The sequence below is a fragment of the Rhinoraja longicauda genome, chromosome 5, assembly GCF_053455715.1.
Source record: "Rhinoraja longicauda isolate Sanriku21f chromosome 5, sRhiLon1.1, whole genome shotgun sequence".
In the NCBI taxonomy this organism is placed as follows: Eukaryota; Metazoa; Chordata; class Chondrichthyes; order Rajiformes; family Arhynchobatidae; genus Rhinoraja; species Rhinoraja longicauda.
In genome coordinates this window covers 8,623,375-8,648,170 of record NC_135957.1, presented here as the reverse complement: position 1 = coordinate 8,648,170, position 24,796 = coordinate 8,623,375, and the positions used below count along the sequence as shown (strand labels likewise).

The 24,796-nt window shown below is 42.0% G+C and overlaps 1 protein-coding gene across 4 annotated transcripts in view; it reads right to left on the bottom strand.

Moving 5' to 3' along the window:
* LOC144593389 (phosphofurin acidic cluster sorting protein 1-like) overlaps positions 1-24,796 on the bottom strand; it is a 135,714-nt gene that overhangs the window by 57,625 nt on the left and 53,293 nt on the right. For all 4 annotated transcript variants that reach the window (XM_078398876.1, XM_078398879.1, XM_078398878.1 and 1 more), the window contains exons 2-4: positions 9,308-9,395; positions 3,510-3,599; positions 2,002-2,127 (exon numbers count right to left, since the gene is read on the bottom strand). In XM_078398876.1, coding sequence (XP_078255002.1) covers positions 2,002-2,127; positions 3,510-3,599; positions 9,308-9,395 — 304 coding nt within the window. The remainder of the gene's footprint in view (positions 1-2,001; positions 2,128-3,509; positions 3,600-9,307; positions 9,396-24,796) is intronic.

Here is a 24,796-nt window from a genome sequence, read left to right as displayed (position 1 = left end):
ACTATTCCAATCAATAGTTTTTGCACCCTCTCCAAAGCCTTTGCATCAATGATTAGGATGGGTTTGCCTGTAAGAGGAGAAACTGGTAGAAATACCCAGCAAGGCAGGCAACATCAGTGGGGAGAGAATCAGAGTTAATGCTTCAGGCCACTAACCTGTTGTGTAATGTGCTTAAAACTGGGAAGCTCTATCGCATAAGGGATGCAGTACCAGTACTAAGTTACTGGATCAGTATTTAGTTCAAATTCCGTGACTGAGCTGAGGAATTTGAATTCAGGTTTAGTTTAGTTTCGAAAAACAGTATGGAAACAGGCCCTTCGGTCCATTGTATCCCTGCTGACTATCAATTACCCGTTCATACTGTTATCCCACTTTCTCATCCACTCCCTATATACCAAGGACAATTTTAGGGGCCAATTAACCTACAAACCTGAACATCTTTGCGATGCGGGAGGAAACCGGAGCACCCGAAAGAAACCCATGCAGTCACAGGGAGAACATGCAAACTCCACAAGGACTGCACCCTAGGTCAGAATAGAACCCAGGTCCAAGGTGCTGTGAGGCAGCAGCTCGACCAGCTGCACCACCGTGCTGCCTGATTATTGACTAAAATTTGAAATGACCTATGGGGACAATTAACTAATCAGATTGTTACGAAGACCCGCCTGGCTCTCCAATCTCCGTGTCGGAAGGAAATCTGCCATCCTTCTTGACTATTTGGGTATTGCGTCATCACTAACTTCCTGCTCAGAGTTGACATCCTTGTGTTCAACTCTTAACTGCCTTCTAAAACTGCCTATCAAGCAGTCAGGGCTGGGCAATACTGTCCTTGCCATTAACACATCCTTTGAATAAATAAAATCTGTATCTTTCTCAGTTAAGAAATGTAAAAATAACGAGTGTACTGGCTGCCTACAATACAACCTTTTCCAAGTAGCCTAGATTGGGTGGGGGTAATATTTTATGGTGAGTCACTGCTATCCACACTTTACAAAAATAATTGACAGCATATTCTGCCACCCAGATTCAACACACCGTTAAGGGACTAGTTGAATTCAGGTAGGTCAGTGAAAGGTTGTAAAAGTCTGTGGAAAGGGAAGGTCTGCTAGAGACCCCTCAGCTTCTTGCTTTTGACTTTCAATTTAAGTTCATAGTAATAAGTTTCACTTGCAGGAAACCTGCAGGGCAGGGACAGCTGGAAGTACTTCCCCCACTGGAACTTATTTAATGGGATATTCAATGATCTGAGACTCTTCCAAGTTCTCCACCTTTCCCCTGAATCCTTTAACACTTATCTTAACCTCTGATTTATAGCCAACAGTTGGCTCAGCCTCAACGGTTGAATGCAGGACAATTAGGAAACTCCCACCGACCTCTGTGTGCAGAAAGATCTGGCACTGTCCCACACCATATTCCCCACCTGCTGAAAGTGTTTCATTCTCCACTGACTAACCAGTTCTCCTCAATATTGGAAAACCTCACGTCATTCTTTCCCAAACCAGCTAAATTCCCAGGAATACAACCCGGGTTTGTGGAATCACATCTGGTAATTCAGCCTTGTGATTGCAGGTACCATTCTGATAAATGTAGGTTGCACATCTTCCATGGCTAATATACCGCCCCTCAGTTTGTGCTTACAACACGAGTAGCCGGTGGCTAGCATTGCTGCAGAATGTTTGTAACCCAGACCGCTAAAAATAAATGGCAACAGATTTCTGATAATTCTCTGTACCTGTCTATGACTTTTGCACAATCTGGATACCTGGATCTTGAAATCTTCAGTTCTGCCAGTATTTTATTAGTTACATTTATTAGTTACACAGAAATCTAATCTATTCCTTTCAGGTCCCAAGTGGATGACCTCAATTTCCTGCTTTGGGGCAGGGAACTGGTGATCTTTATAAGAAGAGGCAGGAAAAGCATCAATAAAACGGATGCAGGCTGTGCTGAGAGTGAGAAAGAAAATAACTCAGAAATCGGAGCCTGGAGCTGAAGACTCACCTCAGCCATGTCAATCGAGCCCACTGCCAATGTCTTGTAGCCAAGGATGGTGCGATTTTTATACCTCTTCCTCCTCTGTAGCAGAATCTGTAGTTTGTTTGCGTCCCTCTTTAGGAAATGGGGATACTGATAATGGAGCAAAGAGATGAAAGAGCCATTAGTTGATCAGAGTCAGCGTTATGAATTTGCCAGCTCACTGGCATCTAACAAGTTCAATCACCAAACCAGCTCTCATCAGCATACTTTCACCTGTCCTCTTACAAATGCCAAAGAGAATAAATGTTTCCCAAAGTCTTGGGGTATGCGAATGAGGTGGTTAAGTTACTGCATTAATAATCAGAGACCAGGAATGAATGTCCAGGACCTACTGAAATGAGGACCCCCCCCCCCCCCCCCCGCTCCACCTCTGTAATGCAGAAGAAACAAGACCCTTGTTGTCCCTGTTCATTCAAGTATGGTAGAATTGTGGTAAAGGGCTAGCAGCTAGAGGTCTGCACCACTGATACAGAGACATCGGTTCAAATTTCACATGGCAACTAAGCAATTCGAATTCAAGGAACTTAAAATCAGTTACTTAAAAGTAACACTAAAAAGGACAAAGATTTCCCCACATTTTCAGGAGTTTAATTAGCTGAACCCCAAGATGTGGGAGAGCCATATATTGGAAGTTTTGTTAGTTAATGTCAGCTGTAAGTTGATGGTAAGCTGCACTGGGGAACCCCCTCGCCTCACACACCAAGCAACAACCACATGTGACTTCTGGTTGAGGAATCCCCAAGAAAATCCCACTGAAATGAGGAAACCACCCCAGTGTAAAGCGGAAGAGGGAAGACCTTAGTTGTCCATGGTGATTCAGGTGTGGTAGCATGTCTGAGGTGGTGGGGCTAGCTCAAAAAGACATCATGGTAGGCATGGACAATTGGGCCAAAGAGTCTGCTCCCTATGGTATAGCTCTATGGTGGTTAAGGACTAGCAGCTTGAGTTCTGCACCATTGATCCAGGGACATGAATGGAAATTCCACAATGGTAGCTGAGCAATTTAAATCTAAGTAATTAAATACATTTGACTCTAGACACAATGAACTGCAGATGCTGGTTTACAAAAAAAAGACACAAAGTGCTGGAGTAACTCAGGGAGTAGGCAAACCTGACCCGCTGAGTTACTCCAGCACTTTATATCTCTCTTAACTACATCCTCTTTAGGCATGGATGATACACATTGACATTGCCAGCAATGCCACATCCCATTAACAAACAAAAGCATAGTTCATTAGTTTACTTAAAAGGTTTAGAGGATAGATTTTCATAGATTAATGGAATCAGGAATGTGGGATTGGTGCAGGAAAGTGGTGCTGAGGTGAAGAATTAGCCATAATCCAACAAGAGGGCAAACTGTCTTCTCTACCACCAAGGTGTGAGAGTGGCATATACCTCATTGCTTACTCTGAAAAATAAGACAGCACACAGTATTGTTTGAAAACGCAAGTGACAAACTGTGTAGTAGATACCTGCAAGGAAAAGGTGAGTGCTAAATCAGTCTCCATCAGGCCTCCAGGTGGGAGAAGATATTCATTTGATCTTAGGATACGCTTTGAACCCTACAAGGCACCAAAATGAGAGAAACATCTCTGTCAGTTGGCATGCTGAGAAAATCATATAGCAGTCTCCTAAAACTTAGCCAGTTCACAATGTTTCTACTAGAATGCCTCCACGTGGGTCGTCCTGAGGCCACAGAGACATAACGATTCAGTGCTCATGTCAGCAAGACCCACCACCTCCCCCATCCCAACATCTCTTGCTGGTTACTTCTTAATCCCTGACCTCTGGTTATCAATGATATTGCTTAATGGGTCTTGTTCTTGTCTTGACTCTGAAAACCTCAAGTTATCTTGACATTTTTTCATTTGTTCATCTCTTAACCATCTTCAGTGCAAGAAAACTGGCAGTAATTCCCCAGGCTCTCTTCACGTCTCGATCTCTTTGATTCCTGGTAACATCTTAGTGAAAGCTTTCTACGTTTTTTTTCATCTTCCCTAGTGTCCAGAACTGTTCACCGTACTTTAGCTGCGACTAGAGTAGTGATCTATACATTTTACGCTCTGTTCCTCTGAAATTGGCCACACAGCTAGATAGGGTGGAAAAGAAGGCTTATGGCATGCTTGCCTTCATAGGTCAGGGCATAGAATATAAAAGTTGGGGCATTATATTGCAATCCTAAAACACTGGAGTATTGTGTGCAGTTCTGGTCGCTACACTAGGAAGAATATGGTTAAGCTGAATAGAATGCAGAGGGGATACAAGACTGCATATGCTAGAAATCTTGAGCAAAACACAGTGTTGGAGGAACTCAAAGAGTCAACCAGCATCTATGGAGAGAATGGCCAGATGATATTTTGGGTTGGGATGTTTCATAAGAACAGATGTTGTCAGGATTGAAGAAGTTTAGTTATGCGGAGAGATTGCACAGGTTCAGCTTGTTTGGAATGAAGAAGGCTGATGGGTGACTGATAAGGGGAGATTTAGTTTAGTTTATTATTGTCATGTGTACTGAGGTACAGTAAAAAGCTTTTGTTTAGTTTGCATGCTATCCAATCAAAGAAAAGGTCATGACTAGAATTAAGCAAACCACAGTGCACAGATTAAGGATGAAGGGCCCAACTTTCAGTGCAAGGTAAAGTCCGATAAAGTCAGATTAAAGATAGCTCAAACGTCACCAATGAGGTAGATGGGAGGTCAAGACCACACTCGAGCTGATGAGAGTGCCATTCAGTTGCCTGGTGACAGCTGGGAAGAAACTATTCCTGAATCTGAAGGTATACACTTTCAAACTGTTGTATCTCTTGCCTAATGGGAGAGGGGAGATGTAAGCCCTCTGCTGCTATGACTTACTAAAAAACACCACCTCACACTTGTCAGGGTCAAATTCCATTTGCCATTCCATGGCCCACTTTCCCAATCGATCTAGATCTTTCTGTTAACTTAGTTTGTCTTCCACTACACCACCTATCCTTGGTGTCATCTGCAAATATACTAACCACATTAACTACATTGCATTGTCATCCAAATTGTTAATACAGATGACAAACAACAGTGGACCCAGCACTGATCACGCTAACACACCATTGCTCACAGACTACCAATCAGAAAACCAATCCTCCACTACCACCCTCTGACTCCTTCCACTCAGCCAATTTTGATCCAACTGACCAGCTCACCCTGGATTCCAAATGTTCTAACCCTTCAAACTAGCCTGCCATGTAGGACCCCTTGCCAAAGAACTTAGTAAACTCCATGCAGACAACATACACCAACTTGCCATTGTCTCTTGTGAGTGACCTCTTCAAAAACTCTTCAATTTCTCATACCATCCCTCTAGTTAAAGATATTGCAAATATTTCTGCCCGGGCCCCAGCAATTTCCTAGCTTCCCACAATGTCCGAGGAATTATAGAAATGCTCTGAAGAAGTCTTGAGTCTGAAGAAGGGTCTCGACCCAAAAAGTCACCCATTCCTTCTCTCCAGAGATGCTGCTTGTCCCGCTGAGGTACTCCAGCTGTTTGTGTCCATCTATAGAAATACTCAGCAGGTCAGGCAACATGTGTGGAGAGGGAAACAACAGCTACTGCATGACTAGTTGAATGTTTCCAGCATTTTCTGCTTTTATTTCAAATTTCCAACATCTGCCGTTTTCGGTTTTGTTTTTATATTTGCATCCTCTTTATAGGTCTCCCTATTGGCCTGCCTACTTCTGTATCTGCAATATCTCCCTACTCCCTGGCCAAAAACTCTATGCACCATCAAAACTCTTATCCACCCCATTTTCGTCACTCCACCATCGGAAGCCGTACCTTTTATCTCTCTCAGTCTCTAGCTAGTTCAGGAAGGAACATTTTATTAAGCATGCACCAACTCCATCACTTATTCAAGCAATTAATATTAAAAACAGGTTCAAAGGGCAGTCAAATGAGAGTGAAATGAAGCATATGGATATGAAAAAGGAAAACACAGAAGAAAAAGGAAAAGTTAACAGTGATGAAAATCTGAAATAAGGCACCGGAAGTCAAGTCGAGTTTATTGTCATATGCACAAGTATGGTGAAGTGTGGATACATTGAAAATCTTGCTTGCCGCCACATCATAGGCTCAGATAGCATAGAGTCATAGAAACATACAGCATGGAAACAGGCCCTTTGGCTCAACTTGTCCATGCCGACCAAGATGCCCCATCTACACTAGTCACTCCTGCCCACATTTGGCCCATTTCATTTTAAATGTTTCCTATCCATGCCCCTGTATAAATGTCTTTTAAATGTTGTTATTGTACCTGCCTCAACTACCTCGTCTGCAGCTCATACCCACCACCCTCTGTGTGAAAAGGTAGCCTCTCGGGTTCCTATTAATGTTTCCCCTCTCATAATAAACCTATGACTTTTGGTTCTTGAAAATATAAATTACACATAAATTACACAGTGAAAAGAAAAAGATTGTGCAAAAAGCAAATCATTTGTGCAAAACACAATTATAAACAAATTAATGACAGTGCAAGAGGTGTTCCATTCCTGAGGTAGGATTACGATGCGCAGGTCGTTGCAAGAACCTAATGATTGTAGGAATGCAGCAATCATGAACCTTTGTGGGGGGGGGGGGAGTGTTCTGAATCTCCTGCGCAATGGCAGCAGTGAGAAGAGGGCATGACTCAGATGGTGACGATGTTTGATGAAAGATGCTGCCTTCTTGAGGCTGCACATCATATAGATGCTTTCTGTCTGGAGTTTATATGCCCTACCTGTGAATGCAAGTGCTCCAGTTTCTTCCTACATCCTAAGGATATATGGGTTGGTAGGTTTACTGGCCATTGTAATTTGCACTTTGTGTGTTGATGAGTGGTAAAATCGGGGGGGGGGGGGAGGGGAGGAAGGGGAATAAAATTTCAGATACTGGAAATATGAAGTCAAAATAATAAATTGTGGAGACGATCAGTAGGCAAGGTAGCAACTGTAGAAAGAGAAACAGAGCTAATGGTTCAGGTCGGTGATCAACATTTTCTGTATTTCAGGTCAATATTCAGACGAAAGTTCATCAAACTGAAATATTGACCCTTTTTCCCTCTCCACAGATGCTGCTGCCAGGTATGGCGTGTAATTCTAGCTTTCTGTTTTTATCACAGGGGATCGGAACTGGTGCTTATGTATAAGATAAACACCACCTGCACACAATGGTTGGGCTGAATATTATTATAGTAATATTCTGCGATACAAGTCTGGCATGAGGACAGTCTACATGCAGGAAAAATGACAATAAGCAAAGGTGTAAAGAACCCAATAGTTTATTTAGGCAAAGCAGACCTTCCAAAGTTTCTCCTGAAAATGGACCAAGATCTATGTCGGAAGCACTTTGTGAAACAAATATTTGGTCATCTCATGCCATTAGCAGTCCACTTTGTTTGTTTATGCAACATCTTACTTATGTCATTCAAGTAGAGAGAAGACTGGTCCTGCACTTTGCTATTCTAAGCTCAATAACCATTTACACTAAAACAGAATGCTGGAAGAGTTCAGCGGGCTAATCAGCATCGATGGAGACAAAAGGTGAAAACAGGATTTGGGTCAAGACCGTGCAACAGGATTGAGAGGGAGCAGGAAAGATTGCCAGTATGTAGCAGTATGGAGAATGGTTGGGAGACTGGTGGCGGGTATATGGAAGGAGCTGCCAGAGGAGGTAGTTGAGGCAGGTACTATTGCAATGTTTAAAAAGCATTTGGACAGGTACATGGATAGGATAGGTTTAGAAGGATATGTGCCAAATGCAGGCAGGTGGGACTAGTATAGATGGAGCATGTTGGTCGGAGTGGGTAAGTCGGGATGAAGGGCCTGTTTCTATGCTGTACTATGACGACATCTCTTCTCACAATTACTTCCTGAAATAATATTACACATGCCATTGCCTTTTGGCACCACACTATCTTGTTCGCAAACCCTGTAGCCGGGAATGGTGCACAGCTAATCCATGCTTGTGCTCTCATAATAGCTATATCATACATTTACCTCTGCCTATTCCCTCATCTCATGGAACTAGCTCAGGTTGACATCTTGGTTGGCTAAAGGGGCTGCCTCCATGACGTATAGCTCCATGACTCAATGTTTCATAATGTTCACCAGACTTCCTTGCAATTGATGTATGCACCTTTATCACTGCCAAGCTTCTTTGGTGCCTTTTTCCAGCTTTTCTTAACAATCTGCCTTCAAAACTTGCCACTAATTCCTTGCTTTCCATATATAATTCTTCCCAATCCTGATGGGGAAAATGGGGAATGATGTTCAAATGGAGCCAGACGTGGGAGAAACAGGTAATAGTCATAGAATCAGACAACATTGAAACTGGCCCATGCCGACCAAGATGTTCCACCTACACGAGTCCCATCTACCCCCGTTTGGCCCATATCCCATGAACCTGTCCAAATGTCTTTTAAACATTGTTATAGTACCTGATTCAATTGTTTCCTCTGGCAGGTTGTTACATATACCCACAAACCTCTTTGTGAAAAAGTTCTTATTAAATCTTTCCTTTCTCTCCTTGATTTAACCACTCTAGGTAAAATACTCTGTGCATTTACCCGATCTGTATCCAGTTAGCCTATCATGTGGAACCTTATTAAAGGCTTTGCTGAAGTCCACATGGACAACATCTATGTCCTTGCTCTTAGCAACCTTTTTGGTTGCTCCTTCAAAAAATTCAATGACATTCATAAGACGTACAAAACCATGCAGACTATCCCTAATAAGCCCTGTTTATCCAAATGCATGTATATCTTATCCCTCAGAATCCTCTCCAGTAAGTTACCTACCATAGATGTTAGGCTCACTATTGTTTCCATAGTTTCCAGCTTTTTCCATGCAGCCCTTCTTAAATAAAGGCACAATATTAGCCACCCTTTAGTCATCCGGCACCTTGCCCATATTTAATGATGTTCCATACATCCTTTAACGTTCTTTTTGATAATAGTCTGCTTGCCGTGACAGGAAGAATTTTCAAATATTGGCACCAGCTCTTATGTCCCATTTCATTACACACCAAAACTTTAATTTCTTTTGAAACATTTTCTCCGTCCTTTTCAGACCAATCCAACTCACTCTCCTCTTGGAGCGTTGGAAATATTCCCTTCCTTTTAATGTTACTTTTAATTAGCCTGCTGATTCCTTTGGAAATAATTGAACAATTTTCCGTTTGCAGCTTTGTCACCCTTGCTACCAATTCAAAATTAAATCACAAACTGGAATATCCTCCAGTTAAAAATGATGAGAAACCTACCTGCATCTTAACACCAATTACCACAGAGTTTAGATCCTTGTCAAGTTCTTTCAGTACAGTTAGCTTCTTCAGTGTGAGGCTGCACAATCTGGAAGAGATGAACAGGAATTATTTACAGTTAAACAGGCATTTAATCCAGGCATATATCCTGGGAACTATAGACCAGCTAGCTGAATATCTGCGACAGGAAAGTTACTGGCGAGGATTCTGAGAGACGAGATTTCCAAGAATAGATCGAGGAGTGCAGGCAGATAGGTCCTTGAAAGTGGTGTCACAGGTAGACTTAGGGTGGTCACTAGCTTCATTAGTCAGCGTATTGAGTGTAGAAGTTGGAATGTTATACTATAGTTATGTATAGTTAGTTATAGTATAGTTAGTTGTGTTCAGTATTGGTCACCTTGCTCTCGGAAAGATGTTGTTAAGCTAGAAGAATGCAAAGAAAATTTACAAGGATGTTGGCAGGTCTCGAGGGCCAGAGTTATAGGGAGAGATTGGACAGGCTAAGACTTTATTCCTTGAATCCTAATCGTAATCGTTACGCAGGAGGAAGAGGTGTGATCTTGGAATGGAATACTTTATTATCACATGTGACTAAGCTCAGTGAAATTCTTTGCTTGCATATCCAATGTGTACAAGTAGCAGCCACCCACGGTGCTGACAAAGTTACAAAGCACGCCGGCTCCCCCTTTTGTTCTTCCCCCCACATCGGTTCCCCCACGCCGGGTCCCCATTGTCCTTTGTTCCTCCCCCCCCTATTGTCCATTATTCTCCCCCCACCTGCCTTGCGGCGGTCCCCCCACACGGGGTCCTCCATTGATCTTATAGAGGTTTATAAGACCATGAGAAGAATAGACGGGGTAGAGTCCTTTACCTTGAATAGGGGACTCAAGAACCTGAGGACATAGGTTTAAGGTGAGGGGTGGAAAGATTTAACAGAAACCTGTGGGGCACCACAGAGCGTGGTGCATATACAGAACAAGCTGCCAGATGGACGGATATGGATCATATGCAGGCAGAGGATATTAGTTTATCTTGGTATTGTCTTCAGAAGATATTGTGGATCAAGGGGTCTGTTCATGTGCTATGTTCTATGTACTCCCTGGCAGTGCATTCCAGATTTTAAAATATTATGGGAATCACCAGGCCTACTGTTCCACTCGTCATGTCATTTTTGGCTCCATTGTCAATCACCTTTAATTCGTATCTTCCTGTACCTGATCAAGACACCAATGGGAACAGTACCTTTGGTTCAGTTTAGTTTAGAGATACAGCGAGGAAGCAGGCTCATCAGCCCACCAAGTCCAGGCTGGCCAATGATCACCTGTACACCAGTTATATTCTACACATTAGGGATAATTTACAGAATCCAATTAACCTACAAACCTGCACGTCTTTAGAATGGGGGAGGAAACCGGAGCACCTGGAGAAAACCCACGCAGTCACAAGGCGAACATTCAAACTCCACACAGACAGTACCAGAGGTCAGGATCAAATCCGGATCACTGGGGCTGCAAGGCAGCAACTCTATCGCTGCGCCATGTCGCCCTTTGTGTTTCAAGAACAACTCCTGCATCTCCAATCGATCCTCATAAGGCCTAGACCTAGAATTATTCTGGTAAATTCCTTCTGCACCAGCTTGAAAACCTTCACATATGTCCTGATGTGTGGTGCCCAGAATTGAACACAATACTCAATGGTGGTAAGGTGGCTCAGCGGTAGAGTTGCTGCCTTACAGTGCCAGACACCCGGGTTCAATCCTGACTATGAGTGCTTGTCTGTACAGAATTGTACGTTCTCCCCGTGACTTGAATTGGTTTTCTCCAAGATCTTCAGTTTCCTCCCACACTCCAGAGATGTACAGGTTTGTAGGTTAATTGGCTTGGTATCAATGTAAATTGTCCCTAGTGTGTGTCCGATAGTGTTAGTGTGCAGGGATCACTGGTCGATGCGGAGTCGGTGAGCTGAACGACCTGTTTCTGACCTGTATCTCTAAACTAAACTAAAAAAATCTCTAAACTAAACTAAAATTTAACTAAGAATTGTAAGATTACAAAGTGTAAATCGGTGTGGACCTTAGGACAGTGGTATGTTTGTCCTACAGGATGTGGGGCATTAGCAAATCTTCCAGTGTCCCTGTTGTTCAATTCAGTCCTGAGAATACATAGATTAATATCTAGGTCAATGAAATCCTGATTCAGAGAACATCTGGTGTTTTCTGGTTCTATAAATTTGTTCATTTAGAAAAATTCAGGTCAGTGTAATCCTGATCTTTGTCCTCTTGCCATCTGAGCGCTTTGGTTGAACTTATATCAGATCCTCATGAAGTATATTGGTATGTTTTGTTATTGTCACGTGTACCAAGATACAGTGAAAGAGTTTGTTTTATGTGCTATCCGGGCAAATCACACCACACATGAGTACATCGGGTAGTGCTAAAGAGAAAATGAACGGAGTGCAGAATTTAGTGTTATAGCTACAGAGAAAGTGCTGATAAACAGAATACAAAGACAGATAGAAAATTTGGAATTCATCCCTAGTATGTGACCCCTGTAGACTCGCATCCGTGTCATTAGTGGTCTCAACAGTGAACCAAGATCTGTATTTGCCCTGAGCAATTTCTTCTTCAACGCAGCCTCTTGGAAGGAAACAATTATTTGAAGGCACAAAGAAGACTTACACTTCTGTCGTACCTTTCAAAGGTTTAAGACCTCCATTCTAAATGAATGACATACTTTTAACGTGCCATTACTGTTGCAATGTAGGATTCTGTGCACAGCAAGCTCCCACAGTGCGATGATGAATAGTTAATATGCTTTTAGGTGTCGTTGAGGTTTAAATATTGTCTTCAATACACCAATAAAAGTTTCCCAGTATACAGTAACAAGATGTGAACAAGGCATAATTTGATGAAACATTACAAACAATTGCTAAATACAATACTACCACAAGCACTCAGACAGAACAGAGTTTGCCAAAAGTTTATTTGAAGCAATGCATCTGATAAAAAAACTTTCTCGGCAGCTGGTGAAGTCATTAATTGTGATGAAAAATAAAGGGTCAGAGAAAATAAGCAGTCAGGAACTATTCCAACATGCTTAGGGTGGTGGTGGGAGGTTGTTTGTAGATGAGCCGAAATGTGAACAATTTTGTTTTCCAAACCCTACAATCTTTTCAACATAAAAAAATCCCAAAACTGCAATTACACAGAAAGCCTCATGGAAAGGATGCAAGAATATCCCCCTTGGGACCGGGCAAATAAAACACCAACTCCGTTAACAAAGACAGATAAATATGCAGGGTTGCCCAGTGAGTCCAAGCTAGAAGCCTGTGTAATGAAGATTGCAAGGCTGATCCTGCCTTCAACGAATGTTACTTAAAAGTAAGCTTAATCCAGCTTTACTGCTATTAAGATCTTATACTAATATTGAAATAAATTGAGAAGCTTTCAAAGGAGATGGATTCAAATTTTACATGATTCAAAACAAATAGAGACTGAAAAAACAACAGGCAGCAATTAAATTAGTTCAGAGAATGCAGGAACATTTGTAAAATGCGAACTTTGCTTTTCTTTAACCACATTGACTCCACAGTCGAGAAAGCACATCAATGGCTCTATTTCCTCAGAATGCTAAGGAAACCCAGCATGGCTCCAATGACATACTAATTTCTACAGATGCACCATAGAAGGTGTCCTATCCAGATGTATCACAGCTTGGTATGGCAACTCTTCCGCCCAAAATCGCAAAACATTGTAAATTTATGAACGCAACCCAGCCTTCCCCTTTGATTCAATCTACACCACTCAGCCATGGGAAAGCAGCCAACGTAATCAAGGACCACTCACACCGTCTCTCTTCTCTCTTTTCCCGTCGGGCAGAAAATACAAAAGCTTAAAAGCACATATCACCAGGTTCAAGAATATTCTCTCCCCCTCTTGGATCAGACCCTTGACCAAACTTCTCACATGCTCGGGATGAATTCCCAATTTTCTATCTACCATGCAGCAGCCCATGTATTTTGTTTATCAGCGCTTTCTCGGTAGCTATAACAGTAAATTCTGCACTCTGTTCATTTTCTCTTTAGCATTACGTGATGTACTCATGTGTGGTGTGATTTGCCCGGATAGCACACAAAACAAACTCTTTCACTGTATTTTGGTACACATGACAATAACAAAATATACCAATATACTTCATGAGGATCTGATACAAGTTCAACCAAAGCGCTCAGATGGCAAGAGGACAAAGATCAGGATTACACTGACCTGGATTTTTCTAAATGAACAAATTTATAGAACCAGAAAACACCAGATGTCCTCTGAATCAGGATTTCATTGACCTAGATATTAATCATGCAGTCAACAGGAACACTGGAAGATTCGCTGATGTCCCACATCCTGTAGGACAAACATACCACTGTCCTAACTGCCAAACCGATTGCTCTTTGTGATATTACTATTCTTAGTTTAATTTTAGTTTAGTTTAGAGATACAGCGCGGAAGCAGGCCGTTCGGCACCGCACCGACCAGCAATCCCTGCACACTAACTCTATCCTACACACACTTAAGACAATTTACAATTATACTACGCCAATTAACCTACAAACCTGCACTCCTTTGGAATGTGGGAGGAAACCGATGATCTCGGAGGAAACCCACACAGGTGACGGGGAGAACGTACAAATTCGGTACAGACAAGCACCCATACCCGGCAGGCTCGAACCCGGGTCTCTGGCGCTGTAAGGCAGTAGCTCTACTGCTATGCTACCGTGCCACCTTCAGATGTCCTCTGATACAGCATAGATGCACCGATACAGCATTGAAACAGACCCTTCGGCCTACCAAGCCCACACCGATCACCCATTCACAGTAGTTCTATGCGATCCTATTTTCTCATCCTACATACAGATTTCTCCTACTACATCCTATCTTTGTCCCGCCCCCTCCCCTGACATCAGTCTGAAGAAGGGTCTCGACCCGAAAAGTCACCCATTCCTTCTCTCCTGAGATGCTGCCTGACCCGCTGAGTTACTCTAGCATTTTGTGATACCTTCGATTTGTACCAGCATCTGCAGTTATTTTCCTACACTATTTTCTCATCCACTCTCTACACATTAGGGGCATTTTATTAACCTACAAACCCACAAGTCTTTGGGATGTGGGAGGAACCGGAGGAAACTTATGCAGTCATAAGGAGGTTCCCATGCAAACTCCACACAAACAGCACCTGAGATCAGGATCAAACGTCTTTGGCGCTGTGAAGCAGCAGCGCTAACTGCTGCCCTACTGTGTTCTTGTCCTGATACCTGGACACAATGAACATTAATTTGTATGGACCTTAATATATACAGATGCTCCCTGACTTAAGATGCTTCGACTTACGATATTTCGACTTTACGATGGTGCAAACGCTGGGCAACAGCAGCTCGCCGCAGCTCGCTTCCGGCCACGTGATCAGGTGTATTAAATGCATTTCGACTTACGATATTTTCGGTTTACAATGGGTTTATTGGAACGTAACCCCATCGTAAGTTTAGGAGCACCTGCAATATTAATATATAAATAAATATATTGTTTGTATTTGGATTAATTTCCATCACCGCCAACGTGATCCCACCACCAGTCACATCTTCCCTTTCCTCCTTCCTTAGAGACTGCTCCCTTTGCAATTCCTTGGTTCACTCCCTTATTTCCCTTCCCATCTACACCACCCCCTCCTCAGGTTCTTTCCCCTGCAAGTGCACGAGGTATAACACCTGTCTCTATACCTCCTCCCTTACCTTGATCCAGGGATCCCAGCGGTCCTTCCAGGTGAGATTGAGATTCACATGCACCTCCTCTAACTTCATCTATTGCATCTGGTGTTCCTGATGTGGCTTCCCGTACATCAGCAAGACCAAGCCTAGACTTGCCGACCATTTCACTGAACTCGGTCCTCAAGATCCTACTGGATCTCCCAGTTACTAACAATTTTTACTCCACTTCCCATTCCCAAACTGACTTTTCTGTCCTGGGCCTCCTCCATTGTCAGAGTGAGGTCATTGGCAATCTGAAGGAACAGCACCTCATATTCCGCTTGGGTAGCCTACAACCCAATGGTATGAACATTAAATTCTCCAATTTTAGGTAACTACAAACCTTCTCCCTCTCTTTTGTCCCCTCTCCCCCTTGGCCCTCAACTGTACGTGCATCCATTCCCCCCACCTACCCCCCCCCCCCCTTTCCGACTATGCTACTTCCTCTAGCTTCACAATTCACCTTCCATCCTTTTGTCTCACACCTTCTGTCTTTTCATCTCTGGTCTTTGTCTAACCATCTGCCTATCAACCCCCCCCCCACCTGTATTCACCTATTAGGTCTGAAGAAAGGTCTCGACTCAAAACGTTACCCATTCCTTCTCTCCAGAGATGCTGCCTGTACCACCGAGTTACTCCAGCATTTTGTGCCCATCTTTACCTTTTATTCGCCAGGCTTTGTTCTGCCCCTCCTCTCTTCCAGCTTTCTTTCCCCCATCCGCCATGAGTCCCAATCCGAAACATCACCTAGCCATGTTCTCTTGACATGCTATCTGACCCGTGAGTTACACACCACCGTGTATCTTATTTTATAAACCAGCATCTGCAGCTCCTTGTTTCTACTTCTGAATTCGCATGGAAGTGACTTTTTCAAACTTCCACAGAAATATCTCACCAAAAAATGTGCAAGATTTACCCATCTTCATTGTCATATGGTAAAACCCTGGCCTGGTTTTCTGGAGTGAAATTCTTTGCAATGAATGCACAGCTGAGCACTCCCTGTAATGACCACATAAATGGCTTCAATCTGTCAGATCTCTGTAGGGCAACATTTAGTTTGACCTTTAAGAAAAGCTGAATAAATATCTGAGATGGCTTTTCTGTAATGAAAGGGGTTCTTGAACAGTGGAACCATCTCTAATGCAGATTTCTGCTCTGTTGATTAGTGTCAATTTCATTTTAGCACAAGGTTTTAGCAGCATTTTCACAAAGTTGCTTAATTTATTGACAGCTTTGTTCACATTCTGCAGCAAATGAGTTTGTTTGAATAGTAATTCGCACAGAGGTACAATTCTTGGTCTACAGATTTTATTCCTGTTGACCTAGCAACTTCCAGACATCAGGTAGTTAAAAGACTGCAGTCTTTTTTCTAACAATCCCATGCCATATCTGTGAATTACACTTTGCCCTGGTTCACAAAGGAGTTGAATGGTTTGACGTCTGCCTCCTTTTTTTTGTCCATTCTTGATCAGACAGCTAAAAGTAAGGATTACGCTACAGGTTTGACCATATGTACCTATCCACTCCATTTCCCAACCCCCCCTCGCCAACACCACCACTGATTTTCTATTCAAACACTATTTACTCTCCTTCCACAAACACAGTACAACGTAGATTGTTAAGGAACAATATTTTTTTTTACAGAATATTGGCTAGAATTTTTTCTTCAGCTACCAAGGACAGAGTAACTTGTGGTTCTTTTCTTTGCTGTTATTGGAAACTTGCAAAATGGCTGCCGGTAATTTAGTAACAATCACTATGTATTTTGACCATCTTCAAAGTTCCAGGGAACTTTATATATCATTTTTATTTTATGTAAATAATTTTAATTTCTGTTATGTTAAGAATCTTTGATATCCTGTATGCACTGCCATCAGTATCTCACTGTCAATTAGGTACTAACATTTGAGAGATTTAGGAAACAACAGCAAACTCATTCTTTCCTGTACACCGCGCCTTTTCATGTTAATCTAGAGACTGCTGGAAACTGAGAGGAAGGTAGCACAATTTGTGGATTTTTCACACACATTTCAAACCACCGCACAGTTTCTCAATCCTTCAAAAACACTGAAACTTCAACAATGCTACAAAGAAAAATGATGGCAGCATTTCCTACCATGTACTAATGAAATACTGGGTTTTAACCAAATTAACAATTGTTAGAAAATGACATTTGCATAAGAGGCAGAAAGGCATATTGGAATGATGCCTGCCTATATAATCCTCTTTCTGTGTGGATTAAAGTTTTAACAGCTGGGAGAGAATCAGCAGAATCACATAAAGGGCTGACTTTGTACTAATCTGCATCCAATGTCAACACTCAGCCTGCTTACACTGTGAGGGATTGATTTTATGACCAACATGTAAATCAGTTCAAGCTTCATCATGAAGCTTCTAAAACTAAAGTCAGACTGCATCATAATCAAACAGCACAGAAACAGACCGCTCTGTCCACTTTTCCCCTGTGCATAATGTAGATGTCTATTTTGTTCTGTTAAAAAAAATGTTAAGCTGTACTGGTCATCAAACATTTTCCAATTTTACCACCAATGTCACACATTGGAAAATATTCATTATACTCCATAGATCCCTAATAAATGTCAGGAAGCACTGCTCTGATTCAGATAGAGCCCAGCTTCACATATCATTTGGACACAGCTACCTTATTCAACATAATGCAATATTTCTCACTGACTTCTCATGGAGTTGCCGAACTAGGTCATGATGTAACTGGTCAATATGCTCTCTATTATACAGAAGTTTAGTCTGAAGAAGGGTCTCGACCCGAAACGTCACCCATTCCTTTTCTCCAGAGATACTCCCTGTCCCGCTGAATTACTCCAGCTTTTTGTGTCTATCTTTAGTTTAGTTTAGTTTAGTTTAGAGATACAGCGTGGAAACAGGCCCTTCAGCTCACCGACTCCGCACTGACCAACGATCCCAGCACACTTACACTATCCTACACATACTAGGGATAATTTACAATTATACCAAGCCAATTAACCAACAAACTTGTACATCTTTGGAGTTCAAGAGAGATTTCATTTCATTGACATACTGAATCTCCTCAATCTTCTAAGGAAGTAGAGGTATTGTTAGTCTTTCTTTATGATTGCATCAATGTGCTGGGCCCATGACAGATCTTCAGAGATATGCAAGCCCAGGAACTTGAAGCTATGGACTCTCTGCACCATCGACCCGTTGATGAAGATAGGTTTGTGGATCATCGGCATTTCTTATTTAAAGTCAACCATTAGTTCCTTGGTGTTACCGATGTTGAGAGCAAGGTTGTTGTTCTGGTACCATTCACTCGGACATTTAATCTCCCTCTTCTTTGACTCACCAATATCCGTTATCCACCCAACAACAATGGTGTCATCGGCGAATGTAACCATTGGCAATGGTTATCGAGCAGGACGTGTGCGGCAATACATACTGATTGTATTCTGTTGATGAGGAAGTTGAGGATCCAGTTGCAAAGGGATGCATAGAACCCACCTGAGCTTGGTGGCTAGTTTGGAGGGGGATGATGGTGTTGAACACCAAGCTGTAGTCTATGTGCAGGGTGGAGAGCCAGTGAGATTGCATCATCTGTTGATCTATTGTGGCAGTAGGCAAATTTTAGGTATTTAGTCCTTGCTGAGCTAGTTGTTATGTGCCATCGCCAATCTCTCAAAGTGCTTAATCACCACGGACGTAAGTGCCATCGGTCTGTTGTCATTGGGAACCTCAGAACTCGAGTTTCACTGTACCTTAATTGGTACACGTGACAATAAAATACCTTTGAACCTTTGAACTCAGTAATGAGAGGTTGAAGATGTCCGTGAAAACTCCAGCTAGTTGGTCTGTACAGGTTTTGAGAATGTAACCAGGTACATGATCAAGTCCAGATGCTTTCCGAGGGTTCACCTTCCTGAAGAGACCCATTAGTCTCCTAAGTGATGGAGCAGAAGCAAGACATGTTCGGTCCCAAGGCACAGCCAGAGGATAAGAGATGAGAATGGTAGCCTAAGGGTAATCAAAACTGAACACAATATTCCAAATGTAGCCTCATCAACATCTTGTAGAACTTCCATGTAACATCCCCACTTCTATACTCAATATTGTGACTGATGCAGACCAATGCACCAAAAGCCTTCTTGACCACCCTATCTACCTGTGACACCACTTCTAATGAGCTATATACCTGCACTCCTAGACCCTTGTTCTACAACACTCCCTAGGGCATGCCATTCATTGTGTTGGCTGTGCCCTGGTTTGACTTCCAAAAATGCAACACCTCATACCTATCTGTATTAAAGTCCATTAACCATTTCTCAGCCCACTTGCCCAGCTGATCTAGATCCTGAACTAAATTTTGATAACTATCTTCGCTAAATACGATAACAACCACTTCAGTGTCATCTGTAAGCTTACTAATTATGCTTTCTCGCTTCTCATCCAAATCATTGATACTGACCACATACAGTGTCCTCCATAATGTTTGGGACAAAGACCCATCATTTATTTATTTACCTCTGTACTCCACAATTTGAGATTTGTAAAAGAAAAAAAATCACATGTGGTTACAGTACACATTGTCAGATTTTATTAAAGGTCAGTTTTATACATTTTGGTTTCACCATGTAGAAATTATAGCTGTGTTTATACATAGAGAGCTGGCATAGGTTCAATGGGGAAGTTTTTGGAGATGTCATCCAGCTCCAGCAACCCGAGCTTGATCTTGACTTTGGCTGTTGTCTATGTTGAGTTTTGCATTCTATTTGTGACTACATGGGATTCGACTTGGTGCTCCAGCTTCCTCCCATATCCCAAAGACTTGCAGGTGGGTATATTGCCCCCAGTGCAGCAGAATCAGTATAGAGTCATGTGAAGGACTGGGACTGATGGGAATGCTCTGAGAACTGGCATTGGTTCAATGGACTGAATGCCTCTTTCTGTAACTAGATTATATAAGAAACCCCACATTAACGATATCAAGCCTTGAATTAATTTTTAGTATGTTTCAATGAAGTCACCTCTCATTTTATCAAACTCTAGGGAGAATCTGAGCCTACTCCAACTCTCCTAAAATTACACATCATCCCCTTTCCCTCTACCCAAAAAGCTCACCCATCAAAGGCTCAGTCTGGTGAATTCTTCAAAATCAAGCATCTCCTTCTCTGGATATAGGTACCAAAATTGAGCATAACACTCAAGGTTCCATGTAATTGAAGTAAGACATGTTGTACTCAAATCCACTGGCAATATGTCCCTTCTGAATAAAGTTCTGAAAGCTTCTAATGGTGTTGCATGAAGGTACATCAGACAAACAGCACATGTGAAGGGGACAAGGGGAGACAATTTTAACATGGAGCCAAGTCATCAATATAAATAATTACGATTACAAATTGTTCACTACAAAAATCTTAAAATCAGAATTGCAAGCAATGAATTTGAGAGACGTGCTGTTCTGAATGTAGAGTGCTGGATACTCCCAGTCCCTCAAGTTCCAACAGGCTTTTTCGCAGTGTCACAATGGTCACCATTCACATCAAAGCTCTGTAAAATCTGTAGCACAATACCCATTTCCCAGTTAATGGTTAAGGGTAGTAAGCCAACAAAAATATGCACCAGGAGAAAATTCCAGCAAGCATTCACGTCTGCAAATCATGTAGTCTGACTAGATTTTGATTGCAGTTTAAAGCTTAGAAATGCAGGAAGACCTCCGGGTGCTCCGGTTTCCTCCCACATTCCAATGATGTGCAGGCTTGTAGGTTGATTGGCTTCTGTAAATTGCTCCTATTGTGTAAGACATGGAACTAGTGTTCAGGTGATCAACGGGTGGCATGAACTAGGTGGGCTGAAGGGCCAGTTTTCCAAGCTGACTGTCTAAACTAAACAAAACCTAACACCTTTCTTCATTAGGGTGACACTAAAAACCTACGGCCAGTTTTGCCCTTTCATCTCCTTTATTATTAGTGGTACTCATTTCCTGCTGCCATTAATTGGCAATTTTACATTATCGTCAGCCTGCACACTGTGCAAGTCTATGCAATGTTTTGTCTACTTAATCCACTATTGCCAGTAACAGAGTCAAGAGTGTTTAATTGTCAGGTGTACCAACAAAAGGATAATGAAATTATTTTAAAATTCTTTTTAAAAGATTTGCAATCTAGATCTTTTTGCATAATGCGAGAGCATTCCAAAACACTTCACAGCCAACAAAGTGCATAAACTGAGGGGGGCAGAGCAAACCATTGGTGCACTGTAAGCTCCCAGAAACTGTATCATGATAGTGACAGGTAATCTGTTTCATTGATACTGACTGGTAGATAAATATTGGCCAGGCCCTTTGGGAGAACTCCCATGCTCTTCACGAGTGTGCTGTGTGGTCTTTGACACCCCCCTCGGGGAAGTAATGGGGCTTTGGTTTAACATCTCATCTCGTACAGGGAAGTGTCAGCACAGAGGGTTTTTAACCACAAACTCCTTCTGATACAAGATCTAGATTTATTTAATTATTTTACCTTAAATGGAGGGAGTAGAACAGTACCTACAATTCAATTATCCAGGTCTACTGTTACATAGATTCACAGAGCTATACAGCATACAAACAGGGACTTCTGCCCAACTAATTCACGCCATTCAAGATGTCTAACTATGCAAATCCCATTTGAGGTTACCCCTCAGCCTCCTTCACGCTAAGAAAATCTGTCCCAGCCTATCCAATCTCTACTTATAACTGAAGCACTCCATTCCAAGCCTAATATCCCTGTGAATCTTTACTGCAATAATAATCACTATGCAACCATACAAGAAGTCGCCTACGTGTCCAACAAATTTTCAACTACCTGATAATTTATGGTGAGATTTGTGTGTCCTGGAATTGAAAACCTCTCCTCAATTTCCAGCCCAAGCTAAAATGATTTGGTCAAATTTCACCAAAATTATACTTGGTGAGGATGATGATGGCTGGCCAATGTTTGCAAAATCAAACTATTTAAGATTTAGAATTACTCTGGAAAAGGATAGAGTCACAAAGTCACACAGCATGGAGACTGGCCGTTTAATCTACTGGTCATCTATGCTAATCCCATTTCCGAACACTCAGCCAATAGCTTCGATGCCTTGGCATCTCAAGTTTTTATCTGAATACTAAATGGTTTGAGTGTCTTTGCCACCTCGTCAAGCAGTGTATTAAGATTCTAACCACGCTCTGGATGACAAAAAGAATCCCATAAATTTCCAACATCCTCTAATTATAGAAACCTCTGCTTTGCTTCAACAATGGGAGAAGATGGTTCAGTTGTAATCTAGGTACATTCCCCTGAGGGAAATGGATAAATTAAAGCAAGAGTTTCGAGGTCATCAAAAAGAAGTTAAAATAGAGCAGAATAGAGAAAAAAAGACATCCCAAGGTGAGACCGATCATAGACCAAGCAGAAAATCTACAAATCATGGAGGCAGTGGCGCTGGCTGAGGTACTAAATGTGTGTCTTTGACAAGGAAGAACATGCCTTTTAAATCTAAAAAAAATGTCATTGAGATTCTAGATGTGTTAAAAATTGTTACAGAAGAAATACTCGAAAGGTTAGCTCCACTTAAGTCACCTGGTTTAGATGGGATTCATCCTAGGTTGCTGAGGGAAGTAAAGGAGGAAATTCCAGAGGCCCTGAACATAATCTTCCAAACACCTGTAGATTCAGAGGTAGTGCCTGAGGACTGGAATATTGCAAAAGTTACATCACTGTTCAGAAAAAAAGGATGGGGGAACAATCCCAGTTTCCACAGAACAATAATCAGAGAAAGAACTAACAATCACTTGGACAGATGTGGTTGATTAGAGAAACCTGGCATTAGCATAAAGCATTTAGAGAAGAAATTGCAGGAGCCCTGGCTGAGATATATTTGTGGTTTATATCAACCATTTGGATGAGAATGTACGGCATAATTAGTAAGTTTTCAGGTGACACTAACATTAGGCACAGGTGAGGTGAAGTGCCGGATCATTGGAGGGTGGCTAATGATAAGCCTCTATTTAAGAAGGGTTGCAAGGAAAAGCCTGTGAATTACAGAAATGTGAGCCTAACATCTGTGGGCACTAAGTTACTGGAGGGAATTCTGAGGGATAGGATTTGTTCTACATTTGGATAGACGGGCTGATTCGGAATAGGCAGTGTGGTTCTATACATGGGAGATTGTGTTTTACGAGTTTGGTTGAAGGGATGGATGGATGTGCACCGTGGAATTCCCCAGAAGCTGCTGCAGGGACTACTGCTATTCATAATGTGCATTAATGGCTTGGACTTTGGTGTGCAAGGCGCAATTTCCAAATTCACAAAATTGGCAGACACTATAAAACTTGGAGGTATAGTGCACTATAAGGACAGCAATAGACTTCAAAAAGATGTGGTGTGGCTAGCAGAATGGACAGATAGGTAGCAAATAAAATTTCTTTTTGAGAATCATTAGCTGTTATTTCTCTTTAGGAATAATGAGATTAGGCAATGTAATGTGACGTGCAACATGATGCATTTTTTTTGCCTGGGGTGGAGTGATTCAGTTATGAGCAAAGAATGAACAGGCATCTATTGGTACTGGAATCAAATTCTTAAGATGCCCATAATTACGTCAGCTCCAACAGCCCAAGTAGTCCTCCTCTTCTCAATGTGGAAGATGAAAAATGATATGAGAGCAGTAGAGTCTCTTCTACACTCTCTCTATTGCAGCCAAGAGTGTGGTAGCAATACAGCGAGTGTAGAAGAAAGTCACCAGAGATGTTGCCTGGAATGGAGGGCTATAAGGAGAGGTTGGATTGACTGTGTTTATTCCTGTTGCAAAATGGGAGGCTGAGGATTGACTTTATAGAAGTTTATAAAATTATGAGGGGAGTCAGAGACTTTTCCTAGGAGGGGGGAGTCCGGAACTAGAGGACACGGGTTGAAGATGGAAGAGGAAAAATTTTAAGGAGATTTGAAGAGTACTTTTTTCAAGCAGAGGGAGGCAGTTATCTACAATGATTTGCCAGACAAGAAGGTGAAAATACTATTTCAATGTTGAAAAGATATTTGGACAGCTACTTGGATAGGAAAGGGGTAGAGGGATACTGGCATAATGCCAGTAAATGGGATCAACATAATTAGGCATCACAATCAGCCTGGATGGTACAGTCGGAGATTGTCCGAAAGGGCCCATTTCTGTGCTATGGGTTCTCTGGGATAAGAACTACACGATCATGCTAGTTAATACATAAAAGTTATATTGTTGAAATGTTGGTTTCCAGCAAGTACTTAAGAAAAGTAGAAAGGGATGATTTTGTTAAAAGCACCATCGTTCAAAGTACGAGTATGCCCTGAATGTTACCCTTCACTTTGCTGGAGTGCATCCTATTGATCCATCAACAGAATGAATGAGGACTTAATGTAATGGTTCCTGAGGGTAATCAGCAGTGCTCCAACTGCCAGCTGCACATTGTAGTGGAGAGTGAAACTCTCCACGGCAAACTCTGGCACTGGAGCCCTCAGCCCAATGCTCAGTGACCTAAATTGGTTCCAGTCTGGAGAAAAATACGTTAGAAATTCTTATCTTTTGTCAGCAAAAATCTCCTAATGCAATTGATGGTCTTAGGGCATTTGGTTGCAATCACAATGCTGTCCCTAGGAAGCTGTTAAAAATTGATGGTTTGCAGAAACAGCTTGTGCCTGAAAGGTGATA